The following is a 13,535-nucleotide window of genomic DNA, read 5'->3' as shown; positions in this document are numbered from 1 at the left end:
AAGAAATTCCCTAGCCCCAAAATAACTCAAGGGCTTGATGATCACATCATTTGAAATGCAAATCCTGAATTCTTGGAAGAGAAACTGAGGTACCACCAGGATGCAAAAATCCAAGGCCCCACCCAGAAAAGGCTGGTCCCCCCAGAAAAGAAGTTACACAAGAATCCATGAGATTATAAAGAGAACATCAACAGTGCAAGACATTCCTGTGACAACACCCAGCCTAAGTTTTAGTATGCAAAACTCCAGGAAAGAACAACCCTTTTGGAAGAATTGAATAAAAGCACCTCCTGAAAGTCCTCAGGGCTTGCTCTTCAAGCCCTGAATATCTCACCTGCTTCTTTCTCTGTTTCTTTGCTTGTTTATTTCCACTCTGGAGAGCCTGTGTTCTCTCTTGAACACATACTTCTTAATTTCTCTCCCTCACATCTTTCTAAATAAGTTTTAATAAAAGCTGTCTTGCTTCATACACAAAATTAAAAAAAAAAAAAGAACATGGGGCTGGAGCGATAGTACAGTGGGTGGGACGTTTGCCTTGCAGGCAGCTGACCTGGGTTTGATCCCGGGCATCTCATATGGTCCCCCCAGCACTGCCAGGAGTAATTTCTGAGTTTCCTGAGTGCAGAGCCAGGAGGAACCCCTGAGCATCGCTGAGTGTGATCCAAAAAACAATAAATAAATAAATAAATAAATAAATAAATAAATAAATAAGTAAAAATTAAAAAATAAAAACATGAACATATTTGCATAGATCTTTGTTTTTATTTAGTAGTGCTCAGGGGCTACTTCAGGGACATTACTGGGGGGTCAGGGAATGGGGAGCCCAGAACCTCGTTCTGCTGGGAAACCAACCTGGGCCTCCTGTTGCTAAGCATCACACTCAACATTTGTGCAATCTCCCCAGCTGACAAAAACAATTCTTAAGTTAATGGGCTATGTAAAACTGGACCATGCATTGGTTTTGATCCATGGGGACATAAAGGAACTCTATATGAACATAGAGGAGATGGTATACTAGCACTCTAAGTTAAGTTTACATGGGTGATGCAAATATAAGTACTTTTCATTTATTATTAAAGTTTAAAGACAAAAACAATTCTTAAGTTAATGGGCTATGTAAAACAGGACCATGTGTTGGATTGGATTCAGGGGACATAAAGGAACTCTACATGGACACAGAGGAGATGGTAAATTAGCACTTACTTTAGGTTTATATAGTAAAGTTTGAAAAAAAACTCTTGTGAAGCAAGATAGTTTATACTGAAAGAAACTTTCTTAGATGTGAGGGGTGGGAAAGAGAAAGAATGTGTTCACGAGATAACCTGGAATTCTCCAGAGAAGAAAAAGCAAAGAGTCATGGGGACAAGTAAGAAAAGTATATGATCCAGGGAGAACATGGGCTTGAAGAGTAAGCCTAAAGTTTTTTCTATATATGTACATATATGTATTTATATATATATGTACATGCAAATGTAATTTAGTGCCAGAAATGACATGAAAGGTTTTTAATGCTAGAATCATAAAACTATAGAATTGTATTGCTGGAAGAAATGATAAAGATTAACTTGTACACCCTTTGTTTTATAAACAACAGATCTAGAAACTCATAAATAAATGATTAACTTACAAGTACTTGAGGGATAGCAGGCCTTCAAATGAATCCTTATGTAATTCAGTCAAAGAATTGTCACTGAGGATTCTGAGAAATGGAAAAATTATTTCTGGACCAAAATGCAAAGTAACTATGACTATTTACTACATAGGACTAATTCTTACACATAATAATGGTGCTTTCTAAAGATCCCAATTCTTATTTTACTTGGGGATAGTGATCTCTGTTTAGGCTCTTTGCTTTTTCCTCACTGATATCTATCCATCATGCACACGAACATAGCTATTGACTCTTCTCACCAAATAACCTCTACAAAGCATATTCTCTAGGTCACAAAATGTCAGATCTAAATTCTGGGTGACACCAGAACCACAGAATTGCCACTCCCTCCTCTCTTCCCAAACATTACTCTGGATACCCCATGAAGAATGAAATTAAGTCTGTAAAGAAAACCCTTTGAAACTTAACACCATTAATTTTTTTTGTTCTGGGAATTAAAATGAGCACAAAATGCACATGACAAACACTCAAGAACGATTGAGGCCAGAGCAATAGTACAGTGGGAGGGGTACTTGGCTTGCACATGGCTTACCTGGGTCAGACCGGGCAACCATATGATCCCCCAGGAGTAAACTTTGAGCCCAGAACCAGTGGCTGTGCACCCCCCAACACGAAAGAACAGTAAAGCAAAGGCCCCAAGACATATTCCTTACAAGAAACACAGCTTCATAGAGGACCCTAGTGTGGCCCTACCAATCACACCCTCCTCTGTCACACACCCCTGACTTTAATGAGCATTTGTTATTTTGGGGTTTATTTGGTGCTTTGTTTTGTTTTGGGGCCACATCCAGGAGTGCTCAGTGGTTAATCCTGGCTCTGCACTCAGGGATCATTTCTGGTGCTGCTCAAGGGACCGTATGGGGTGCTGGGGATCAAACTCTGATCAGCCGTCTGCAAAGCAAAGAAGCCTTTCCAGAGGCAGAGTTTGTCCTGGTCCATGGACTTGGGTTCTCTTGGACAGGCAGGACCAGAGGGCAGGAAAGCTAACCAAGATTTTCAAACAAAGACTTGAAATTCGGCTTCCCTTCCCATCAAGTGTCAAAGGGCGTCTCACCACACTGTCTGCCACCATCCCTGGCCCCAGAACTGGAAAGCTCTTACTGTCTGTTGGGGGATTCCCATGATGGAAACCTACAGTTCTTACCAATTGTGATTTGGATTCCCTGCTCCAATGTCCCCTTTTGTTTAGAAAATTCCACCTTTCAGAGCTAAGGGTAACCCCTGAGCACCACTGGTGTGGCCCTAAAGCAAAATTGAAAAAAAAAAAAAAGAAAAAGAAAAAAATCCAGAATTTCCACTTTTTTAACACTTAGCAAAGTATGCAAGCGATTTCTATTTGTAGACTTTCTCTCTAGGTCTAAGGCTCATAGCCTGGATGAAAATAAACACACTGGAACAGTGTTTGTTTGGTTTTGGTTTTGATTTTGGCTCACACCTGGCTGTGCTCAAGGCTTATTCCTGGCTCTGTGCTCAGGGATCACTAACGGCAGGGCTGGAGGGCCCTATGTGGTGCTGGGGAGTGAACCCAGGTAGGCCATGTGCAAGGCAAACACCCTACCCGCAGTACTATCGCACTGGCCCTAAAATGGTCATTTCTCACATTATGAATGTCAACCGACAATGACAGATTAGCAATATCATTCATTTGGCCTCTAATAGAAACCATAGATACTTTTCACATTGCATTTACTATAGACATCTCAAACTTTTGTTTTTTTATCAAAAATTTGAAGTTAGTTGTTAGACATACAGGTGGTTATTAGATATACCAATATGTATTATTTAATATGAAGAATCACAAAATCCCGTTAATCATCGATTTCTCGGGCGGGCTCAGAAACATCTCATTTCGACCTTTCCCTGAGATCTTAGAAGTCCATCTTGACTTGGCCCTCCTAACAGTGTTGCACTGGGGGCTCTTCAGGGTCAGGGGAATGAGATCTAGCTTGTTACTGGATTTTGCATATGAATACACCATGGGAAGCTTGCAAGGCTGTCCCATGTGGGCAGGAAACTCTCAGAAGATTGCCAGTTTCTCCCAGAGGGAGAAGTAGGCTAAAGATATTGCATGCGATATTTAATATACTCAAAGAAAAAACCTTATAACTGCTATCAATCATTTTTTGGTGGTCTGTTTTCTGATTCTTATATATGCATATGTATGTGTGTGCATAAAATTAACTCTACTTGTTATAGAATGGAAAACAAAAAGACATTTTAAATAGGATCTTGGTAAACTAAAATTTTTAAAAGAAAAAAACCATTATAACTAACAGAGGTTGTTTTGGGACATGAGAGGAGAATACCTTTTATCAGAGGTATTAATCTTAAATTGTATACTAAGGAGGATTTCTTTTTCTTTTTGGGTCACGCCTGGCGATGCATAGAGTTTAGTCCTGGCTCATGCACTCAGGAATTACTCCTGGCAGTGCTCGGGGGACCATATGGGATGCTGGGAATCGAACCCTGGTTGACCACATACGTGCAAGGCAAATGCCCTACCTGCTGTGCTATCGCTCCAGTCCCACTAAGGAGGATTTATGGTGCAATTATTTTTTAATATTCATATTTGGAGAGAATATACTCACAGTTTCTCAACCCAAGGGTATGCCTTCCATGTATTTCCATCAATGGAAGAAATAGAGTTTCCTTGGAAATTCCTGTGAAGAAACACAGTTTACAGTCTTGAATAGGTAGGAAAAGAATGAACAGGCTAAGTAAAAGAATCATGGAAACACAGAAAACACCAGCTTCTTTCCACAGCTATCAGCTTCCCATTTTGCCCAACTAAAGACATGATGTGGGGCCACTGGTCAAACATTGAAATATCTCACAATCTGAACTTCCTAATTCCTGGAGTAGCTCAATAATGCCAGCTAGTTAGCATGTAAGTCATTTTTCCAAGCTCACACCTATTGTAACTCCTCCTGTAAATCAATAGAGAAAGTTTAATTTCATAATTATACAGAGAAATGAATAAAATTACCAGCAAATACATATTTAAAAATATTGCCAGAGACCACCAAAGATTTTGGTCAATGTTCTCTGTTGAAATTTCGAGATAGTAGAAATTTCTAGATAGAGACTAGGGAAATGAGAAAATGAGGGGGACTAGTGAGGAGAGATATATTCAACATACTTCACCAGGAAAAGAACAAATCACAAAGAATGACCTTCAGTGGGGGGAAAATGCACAGGAAAGAGAGTAGAAGAAAACCCAAGATGGTAACAGGAGTTACTGTGCGGTAGTCACACAGGTGGTAGAGTGGGAAAGTGGGATTTTCACACATTATCCTGTTAACTTTACTGACCTATTGTAACAAAGAGAATATGTTCATGAATTTACACATGTATAGATGAATGCAGTTGGTGGGAGTGTGGGGTGGGGGTGGGGGAGGGGATGGTGCTCAGGATTTACCCCTGGCTCTGGACTCAGGGTCTATCATTTTTTTTCTGTGTCAATAATTTTTAATTAAACTCCTGGTGGTGATGGAGGGGGACCATATGGGGTGCCTGGGATGAACCTGGGTTGGCCACATGCAAGGCAAGAGCCCTTGGTATGACTGTGCTGTGACTCTGGCTCCCTGAGTTCAGTTTTAACCACTAACTCTGTGGATCACTTTGAATCTAGTTTTGTCAACTTCCCCCAGCAACATGTGTATATCAACTGCAAACATGTATATAATCCAAATATAAACCTAATAAGTTTATGCACACATTTTCAGGTGAAAATGTTGAAACAGAAACCTGTGCCATCAACCTAGTGGACATTTCCATCAAATCTTCTGGCTGCTTTATGATGCCTAGGCCACAAGTTGAGGGATCTGTTTAAGGCACAGATTAGTAACTGTTTCACAGGTATATTACTTATCTCCAAACACATAAGTCATACCTAACATGCACCGTTTTTCATAGGCCAAGCACATCAATCATTTTTTAACCTAAAAAAGATGCCTAGACGCGAAAGCGGCTGCGCGAGATCCTATAATATTCATTTTCAGCAATGGAATACAAACTATCAAATGGTTCCTTTTTTGCAGGTTTGATTGTTGGGGGAAAATTCCAAATAATAACAGTCAGTTCTCTGTTGAAATATTGAATGTATCCAAATTATAGAGAGAATAAAGTGAAGATCACTGGCCACTTTAGTGCGGGGCAGGAGCGAGGGGGGTAGATTGGGGTTCTTGGTGGGGGAACAGGTGCACTGGTGAAGGGATGGGGGTTTGGTCATTATATGACTGGGATTTAAACCTGAAAGCTTGGTAACTTTTGTCATGGTGATTCAATAAAATTAAATAAATATTAAAAAAAAAAGATGCCTGGAACTCAGTGTGTCTCATCAGACTGGCTGTCCCTCCTACCTACTATATTTCCACCTTAACACCATTATCATTCTCTCAATAAGAACACAAACTTCAATCATATTGGATTTTTCTCCTTCCTTCTCCCTCAACTTGGCAGTTACTAACTTTGATTGGTTCTTTCTTTGTAATGTCCTCAGGATTTTCTTTGTATTTTTTTGGGCTTTGGGGAGGCTCAGCCTCTGGTGCTCAGGGACCACCCTTGGCTCAGTGCTTTGGAGGGGTCACTCTGGTGGTGCTCAGAGAACCATGAGGTGCCAGGGATCAAACCCTGGGTTCCCACATGCACAGCCTGTGCTCAGCCTTTTGAGCTCTCTCCCCCATCCAGGATGTTTTTCTACTCTTGCTACAATCGCTTATTCAGCCCCTTCTCACTTTACTCCTAGAGTTTATTAAGAGCACATTTGGTCTTTTTTCAACCAACTTTCCTCTTAGATTTCTCTACATATAGAATCTAAAATGATTCTTATTTATCTCTCTTGCTTGAAAACTTTCAATAGCACTCTATACCTCACAATGCAAATTTCAAACCCCATACCTGATACTTCAGATTTTTCACAAGCATATTTTCATTACTTCCTAACTCAGTTCAATTTTTTTTGCAGGGCATGGCACATCCAGCAGTGGTCAGGAACCACAGTCTGATGATGATCAGGAGCCATACGTGGTGCTGGGATTCAAACCATGGTAGCTGCCATTGCCACATACAAGACAAATGCCTTAGCCTGTGTACCACCTCTCCAGCCTCTAACAGATATTTTTTAGTCTGCCTGTTTTTTAAATCCCAGAACTTTCTAGAGCTATGCTTTTTCTTAGACTTTACTCTCCCTTCCCCCACCCCCACACACTTGATTTAACAAATTACCATCAACCTCTAATTCCCAGCTAAAGTTGCTCCATGTCAGCTCTCTGCAGTTTTCCCCAACTGAGGAGACACTGTGCATTTTTGTGCCTCTGTTGGTGCTTAATGACATGCTGCCTTTCCTTTTGTGTGTATTCCCTTTCTCCCCAACAGCATCATGTTTAAGAGCTGATGACATATTCTTGTGGCTAGGTTGGGGGAAATGGATGCTTTCTATGAAAAGTCGATGTAAAAAATTTAACTCTGAAATGAGAGATTAAGTAACAATAACAGACAGCATTCATGTATATGCTAGTTCCCAATTTAAGTCTATAGTTTTGTGGGGAGCCACACCCGGCAATACTCAGGTGTTACTCCAGGCTCTGCACTCAGGAATCACCTCTGGTGGTGCTCAGGGGACCCTATGGGACGCTGGGGAATCAGATCAGTTGGAACAAGTGCAAGCAAATGCTCTACCTACTGTACAATCACTCTGGCCCAAAGTATTTACATAGATTTCTTAAGTATTACTTTGATTGCCATTGGAGCTGGCTAGATCTCACAATCAACCCTTCTCCACCACCTTGGCCTCATCTCCATAGGGATTAATGTGAAAGTTGTTTAAAGGTACTAATTTCATAAGTATCAAAATGAACAAGTATCAAAATACTAGGAGGTGAAAACTTACCATAATCTCCACGTAAAGAAAAAGGAACTGAGTCACAGAGCTAAATAAACAAAGCTAACAAATGACAAACTCGGGTAGTCTGGCACCAGAAATCATGTCCATAGCACATGTTGTGACACCAGCAATAAAAGATAAGGAGAACATACTATTGTTTAAAAAAAAAAGGCTGGAGTAAAGAGAAAACAAAGGTTAAGGAATTAAATGAACAGCTGATGGGATGAAGGATAGGTTGAGGGTGAGATAAAAATAGTGAAGGAAAGAGAGTATGGACAATTATAAGCAAAAGACTGGGGAAGAAGAAACAACAGATAAGAAGAATGAGGATATCTTTTGACTGACAAAAGATGAAAAAAGAGAGAGAATCATTTAACGTGGACATGGGGGATGAGGCAGATACAGGAAGACATTGAAGCAAAGGCTTGCTACGTCAATAGGCAGAATGCAGAGATGAGAGGGAAGGTGATTCTTACAGTATAGTGAAGGTCCTGTTGATGTTGGGCCCTGGCACAGGCACTCTACGGAGTCTCTTCTCTGGACTGAGACCGGTGCAGGAGAGGGTATCCTCTGTGCAGGTACAAAGCTCACATATGTTGAAGGTCATGTGTTCATTCTGTTGCAGTTGCTCAGGGAAATCTACATGTGCCTTTTCGGAAGTAGATCGTCCAGAAGATAGGGCTGAAGAGTGACTCAGGGAAGCTGTCCTTGATGTTTCTGGTTGTGGCGTTTCGTCCAAAGTTACAGATGTCTGTTCACTCAGATCTGTGTGTTGATGCTGACCCTGTTCTGACAGCAATCCCTCTGTGGGGGTTGTCAGAGTGGTACTTGTTGAAACTGTTACCTCAGCTTTCTTTGGGGCCTTTGAAAACGGAACTCCAGTCTCTTGCATGGTTGGAGCTGTAACTGAACTGCCTTCAGTGACAGGAACGTCCTTGTTTATAGGTGGATACGTGACTTCACTCAGGTTTGAATGAGGACTCAGAGATGGTGTGATAGGTGTCACATCTGAGTGTTCTGTAGCACTGGTACTTGTCAGGGTTGTCGAGGGTTTAGTCTTCACAGTGCGTTCCGGAGTTACAGTTATATATTGGTGTGTAGAAGGTTGATTTTGATGAGAAGTCTGACCTGTGGTCTTTTGTGTGGTTGGAGAAGGTACTGTCTTCAAAACCCCCAGACTGGGTAGAGCTGAAATCTTAGTGGCGATTGAATGAGTCCGCACATTCCCTGTTGGTTTTGTCACAGTGTGCTCTGTGGGAGCGGTAGTCTTCTTCAGGGTCGTAGAAGCTTTGCTCTCCCTACTTGGTTCTGCCGTGAGAGTCGTGACCCGGACTGATGATGGATGCCGAGTTGATGCTGAAAGTGGTCCTTCCAAATGCTCTGAAGCCTGAGCCAAAACGATATCTGTTGGTAACTCTGAAAGCTGAGTGAGGGTCTCCTGCACAGGTGAAGAAATTTCCATTTTCTCAGCAGGTTCCTTGTCTGGCGAAAGCTGAGTTAGAGTCTGACCCAAATGTAGAGCTACCATCTCACTCTGGAACTTCTGTGTTTCAGAAATGGTTGATGATACAATCTGCCAGCCAGATAATTCCATGTTCTCAGAGAGGCCTGGAAATGAAGCCTGGACCTCTTGGGATGGAGGTTGAGCCTGGGCCTCCTGCTGAACTGAAGGTTTGACCTCATTTATGACCTCTGTAGTTTCAGAAATAGTCACACCCTTAGGATTAGAAGTGACACTGGGCAAGTTGATGTGTGGAGCTTTACTGTGACTTGGAGATGGAATATTTTCTTCAGAATGCGGGAAAGGGTGAGTGACGGATTCCTCAGATGGCTCAGGAGATTGAGCCTGCATCTCCTGCTGGACTGAAGGTTCATCCTCATTACTGATCTCTGTAGATATGGAAAATGTCACACCAATAGGTTTAGCACTGACATATGTCAAATTTAAGCTTGGGGATTCATTGTGACGTGGAGATGTAATAAACTCTTCGGGATGCAGAGGTGGATTAGTGACAGATTCCTCAGATGGCTCAGACGGTTGATCCAGGGCCTCCTGTGGCACTGGAGAAGATTCAACCTCATCACCAACCTCTGAAAAAATGGAAAATGTCACACTCAAATGCTGAGCAGTGACACGGGGCAAGTTTAAGTGTGAAGTTCCATTCTGATTTGGAGTTGGAAGATTTTCCGCAGGATGAAGAAATGGTTGACCTTCCAACTCCATAGAAGATTCAGGAGGCTGAGCTAGGGATTCCTGCTGGATTGAAGATTCAGTCACCTCAAGGATCTCTGGAGCTTGAGCCACTGCCTCCTGCTGTATGGCAGAGTCACCCTTAGGGCTCTCTAGAGGCTGAGACTGGGCCACCTCTTGAGCTAGAGAGTGTTCATTCTCTTCACGGGTCTCTCCTGTGTGACTTAGACTTAGGGTTTCTGGCTGGGTTGAAATTTCATCCTGCTTGTTGACTCTTGGAGTTTCGGTAATCTGCAGATAGGCAGGTTTGATGATGACAGTAGATATATTTGAAAGATGGGCTTCTTTCTGGACTGGAGACAGTTCATTTGGCTGATGATGCAGTAAAGACTGCGCTTTCAGACCTGACTCTGAAGACTGAGCTTCCATCTCCTGAGGTACTGAAGACCCCCTTTCCTCAGGACCCAATGTAGGCTGAACTAGGATTTCTGGCAGGACTGAAGCAGTATCACCCTCTTCAGGGGTACTGGACAGCAAATCTGAGTCTGGAACTAAAGGTTTCGATTCCTCGGGAAATCCTGGAAGTGCAGCTGGGGTCTGTTGTGTGCTTGCTGAAACTTCAGCTTCCAGGGCCTTAAAGGGAAGCTGTTCTAGCTCTTCAGAGGGTTCTGGATGCTGGGACTGGGGTGAAAAGGATTCAGTCTTGTGAGGGATCTGTGGATGTTGCTCTGAATCTCCCAGTACATCCAAGGGTTCATTCCCCTCGGGATAAAAGATATCCATACTGGAATCTAAGTCCTCATCCTGCATCTGTTGTGGTCGATGATGAGGTTTCTTAGATTTTCTGGAAGTTCCAACTGTTAAGTTAAAAGAAATTATATTGTGTTAAAGCCCACTCTTGACCTTTGTAACCTCGCTTTGTTCTGCTTCTGTAACCATGCTTATGCCCCCCGAACTGTATATAACAATGCACTGTGCCTGAGTCCTGTCACATACATCCTGACATCTGCCTGTTGGTTTGGTTGGAATTCACGTACGTGCCTAAAAGATAGGGACCTGCTCACAGAAGGAGTTGCTGAGAACAAGGAGCCCAGATAGTGACTCCGGTCCCACGGCCCAGCAGATGGTGACTCCGGCCCAGTAGATAGTGACTCCGGTCCCACGGCCCAGCAGATAGTGACTCCAGCCCAGTAGATAGTGACTCCAGCCCCTGACACAGAGCCCAGATAGCGACTCCGGTCCCACGACTCTACAGAAAGTAACTCCTGACGAAGGGCAAGAAGAATGAAAGAATGTCTCCAGACACACGAATCCCAAGATAGTGGCTCCGGGCGAGGCTAAGTGACTAACGTGACTGGCCTGGAGGACACAAGCCCTATAAAAAGGCTGCCCTAACTAGCACAAACCGCTGCATCTACTAGAAGTGCAGCCCCAGCATGTTGGTCTGAATAAACTTTTGTCTTGCAAGACTGGCCCGTCTCTGCTTCTTGCGGCTCCGGACCCAACATTAACTAGACCCTCCCTCCTGTTTGCAGGAGAAGTAATAAAGTTTAGTAGTTTTGGAACCTGTCCACCTAGTGGTGGAGCAGGCATTTCAGATGTCTGATCTTCAGGTTGATCTAGACCTGAAGTTGGACTTGTACTTGTCCCTCTAGGAGACAAAGCTAGAGGTGGACTCTGATCCTGAGTCCATCTTATCATTGGATCAACTGGGAGCCTCTGATGTGTTGCCGGCTGGTCATTCAATCCCTGGTGTGGAAGGGCAAATCGATGGGACGCAGAGGGCAACCCTTTACCTGAGTATTCATCCCGGAAGGGAATGAAACCTTTAAACTTCTGCAGCGGGAACAACATCCGGCCAACACTCGAGATGAGCCGTTGATCAAAAAACCCGGACTTGGCCCGGGGTTGAAGGGCATGAGGGGATTCAAGTGCAGGAGCACGGGAAGGAGAAATCCAGGGCTTGGGGACGGATGGGTCGGGGATCAGCAGGACGGGGTGCAGAATCTGCGTTAGGATCGGAGCTCCCAGCAGCAACGCTGGTCGCCCTATTAACACAGATATTATATAAATTCGTTGCCAGGACAAGTCCAAGCGACTAGAGGGCAGGCATCCTACCCTGCGGCCAGCCATTGTGGCAGCCAGGATAGGCGGGCAAGCGCCCTTATGCACTGTGCAACCTTAGCAACGACACACCCTTAGCAACCCCGCGCCCCTCCCCCGCAGCCCCTTTATGCTGCCTTGATGCAGCCCTTATTGGGTAACCAGCAGGACCCAGGCTTTCCTTTCTCCCTGAAAGGCACCAAAGACGTCCAATCAGGTCCTCTTCCCACCTCCTCTGCCCAACTCCAGCCTCCCCTCCCCACCCCTGCCAGCCAAATAGGACTGGGACTGCCAACTATTCTGAGCCAAACCCTGTGGTGGGGGTGGGGAGGGGAAGGAACAGTGTGTCCCCCATTGGGAACACTGGCGAATTCAACAGTACTAGTCCAGTTGTGGTGGTCTTGGTGCGTCCTCCTCACTACTGAAATCCGAGACACATTCTTCCTCCCCTGGGCCATCCTGCTTCCAAGAAAGCTAGCTAACCTGCAAAAGGAGCACTACTTAGGATGGATGGGGGTTCCCAAATGTTCTCATTACCTTTAAACTCTCAGTATCTCTGATTATTTATCAGTCCCTGAGAGAGGGGATAGCATGGAATCACTGACCTAAAATTTTCTGAAGGAGGGCTCTGGGGCCATAGACAGTTTATTCTGGGAGACCGACCATAAACGAATGAACAGTCATATACACTCCTTTACACCGGCCTGGGGCAAATCCCCCTTTCTTGCATGGAGCTCAACATTAATTCATAGAGAAAAAGTAGCAAGCCCCTTTCTAGAGGGCTGCCTGCCTTTCTAGCACTCTTGGAGAGACCACTGAAGACCTTAACGTCAGAATGTAACAAGGCTCTCTTGCAAGACTGTGACTCGCACCTATTTAACTTTCTTCACAGTCCTTATTCTCATGGATTTCAGTTCTCATTATCTCAGACTTCTAGAATAAACATTCTATGAGAAGGGGCTACTTCCCAGGGTCTAGTTGAGTAGAGAGCTTTGAATGGAGTTGGTTCCAAGAGAGTCCTCATTTAGGAATGGGTGTTAGTTTTCTGAATTCTTTGGCATTAGAACTAAATGTCTTCTCATGTTTCATAGTAAGGTGGATGTTTTTTGTTTGTTTGGGGGCCACACCTGGAGGTGTTTGAGGTTTCTCCTGGCAGTGCTCTGGAGGCCATGCAGTGGCAGGTATCAAACCCAGGTCTCCCTCACACACAGTCCATGCTTCAGCCTGACGAACTGTGTCTCAGACTCCTAAGCTAATCTTCTTAAGACCCAATTTTGGGCGTTTGAGGTTTTCTTGATGGGTTTGATTTAAACTATTTTAAAAATTATTTTTCAAACCTAGGTCAATAGTTCAAAATATTGAGCACATGCTTTGCATGAGAAAGGTTTGAATTTGCTCCCTACCATCACCTGGTCCCTTGAGCAATACAACAAGTGATTATTACAAAGAGCCAGGCTGGGTAATTCCTGAGCACTGCCAAGTGTGAGCCACGCTACCTTCCCCCCACACACAAAAAATTATTTTACAAAGAAAAAAAAATTTCAACAAGAGGAACACAACCACCTTTTCTCTCCTTTCCTTTCCCTAACCTTGGAAACAAATTTTCTGACTATGAGCCAAGTTAATTACATTTATCCATCTCCAAATTTGTTACCAATGATATGAAACACATTTTGTTCCACCCC

General features: G+C 43.6%; 1 protein-coding gene across 6 annotated transcripts in view; it reads right to left on the bottom strand.

The window, feature by feature from the left end:
• LOC129406488 (leucine-rich repeat-containing protein 37A3-like) overlaps positions 1 to 13,535 on the bottom strand; it is a 131,490-nt gene that overhangs the window by 36,507 nt on the left and 81,448 nt on the right. For all 6 annotated transcript variants that reach the window (XM_055144447.1, XM_055144448.1, XM_055144449.1 and 3 more), the window contains 3 exons: positions 8,033 to 10,604; positions 4,261 to 4,332; positions 1,628 to 1,699 (listed from right to left, as the gene is read on the bottom strand). In XM_055144447.1, the coding sequence (XP_055000422.1) occupies positions 1,628 to 1,699; positions 4,261 to 4,332; positions 8,033 to 10,604 (2,716 nt within the window). The remainder of the gene's footprint in view (positions 1 to 1,627; positions 1,700 to 4,260; positions 4,333 to 8,032; positions 10,605 to 13,535) is intronic.

This window comes from Sorex araneus, chromosome 7 (assembly GCF_027595985.1).
Source record: "Sorex araneus isolate mSorAra2 chromosome 7, mSorAra2.pri, whole genome shotgun sequence".
NCBI classification, from domain to species: domain Eukaryota; kingdom Metazoa; phylum Chordata; class Mammalia; order Eulipotyphla; family Soricidae; genus Sorex; species Sorex araneus.
The sequence above is the reverse complement of the archived record's forward strand: the minus strand, read 5'-3'. Positions and strand labels throughout refer to the sequence as shown.